Genomic DNA, 1,518 nt, shown 5'->3' on the forward strand with positions numbered 1-1,518 from the left:
CCTCCCCCCCAATCCCCCCTACCCACCCTCCGCGCGCTCTCCTCCGCCTCGTCCGAGCGGAGAGGACCGCAGTGTGGATGCTGCTCCCATAACACTAGCAGCCCCTCATCCATCACACACACACACACACACACACATCCTGCCCTCTGCACCCATACGCAGCCTCCTCTCCCGGCCTTTCTTTTTTTACATGTTGATCCAGCATCTCTTACCTCTCAGATGACATTAACTCGAGTACTAATCCATGATCGGGACCCTTATCGCTTCCTCTCGATCGCGTTTCTCCCGACGTCGCGGCGCAGAGAGAGAGAGCGAAATAAATAATGATTAGAAGGCAGCCCTGCCCGTTATGTCCTACCGGGAGGCGACAGATGCGCCTGCCGAGCCCATAGAGACAAGAGGAGCACCCCGGGTCCGGAATCACACGCGATCCAGAGCCTCCTCTGCAAAAAGCTCTCCAAATCTATGCAACAAAAAAGATGCTCTGTGTTGTGTTTTCGATCGCTTGGTCCTCCTCCACAACAGAGTGGCCCTCTCTTTCTCGTAACGTCTCCTCCACACACGCGCACGCGCACGCGCACACGCAGAGCAGGAGCGGAGCGGCTCTGTCTCATTTAAAGAGATAGGACAGGGCGGCCGGAGCAGCGCGGCGCACAGAGCCGCTCTGTCTGCTGCTTATGTAACCGGAGCGCGCGCACACACACTCACACACACACACACACACACACACACACACACACACACACACTCACACCTTCAATCACAGTTAGGCTACCTGCTTTACCTGCCTGCCTGGGTGTGTGTGTGGCCAGTTAACTTTTTAGTTTAGTTGTGTGTTTACACACACACACACGCACACACACATATGTATATATGTATGTATATATTACGGCGTTCAGTTAAAACATTTTCTTGGGGGGGGGGGGTGCCTCAGCTCAGTTAATGAACCACTGACGGGACAAAAGACTCTTTGGTGTTCGATTGATGAAATCAATCAAGATCAATAAGTAAGGTTTTCTTGTTGTATATGTATATTCTCAGCAAAGAAGTTGTATTACGTCACGTGCTTAACCTGTAAAATGTGCTTCTGTTGATCCAGACCAGGACTTTGGTGCCTTGCTCAAAGACATGGGGGTTCAAACTACAATCCATGTCATTAAACAATTGACGAGCTCATATTACGCTCATATTCCAAGTCCTAATTGGATTTAGAGGTTGTACCAATAATAGGTTTATGTGCTTTAATTAAAACCAACTCCATGTATTTGTTGTACCGCACGTTACTCCAGCTCCTCTTTTCACCCTGTGTGTTGAGCTCTCTGTTTTAGCTCCAGAGTGAGACATCTCACTAGTTCCATCTTTGTTGCAAGTCGCACATGCTCAGTAGCTAGGTTAGGACTACTAGCCAGTCAGAAGCAGAGTATGAGGGCCCTGACAGTACCTACACTGTAAATCCGAATTCACTAACTCAACCTAAAATTTTTGTGGAAACAGCTTGCACTCAAAACTTTTAATTTA

The 1,518-nt window shown here is 49.0% G+C and overlaps 1 protein-coding gene across 1 annotated transcript in view; it reads right to left on the minus strand.

Annotated features, from left to right (window-relative positions):
• Positions 1–636, minus strand: part of fbxl16 (F-box and leucine-rich repeat protein 16) — a 28,793-nt gene extending 28,157 nt beyond the window's left edge. The window contains exon 1 of the mRNA XM_034894494.1: positions 213–636. Within this exon, the coding sequence (XP_034750385.1) occupies positions 213–226 (14 nt within the window). The 5' untranslated portion in view covers positions 227–636. The remainder of the gene's footprint in view (positions 1–212) is intronic.
• Positions 637–1,518: the final 882 nt, after the last annotated feature.

The sequence above is a fragment of the Etheostoma cragini genome, chromosome 15 (genome assembly GCF_013103735.1).
Source record: "Etheostoma cragini isolate CJK2018 chromosome 15, CSU_Ecrag_1.0, whole genome shotgun sequence".
In the NCBI taxonomy this organism is placed as follows: Eukaryota; Metazoa; Chordata; class Actinopteri; order Perciformes; family Percidae; genus Etheostoma; species Etheostoma cragini.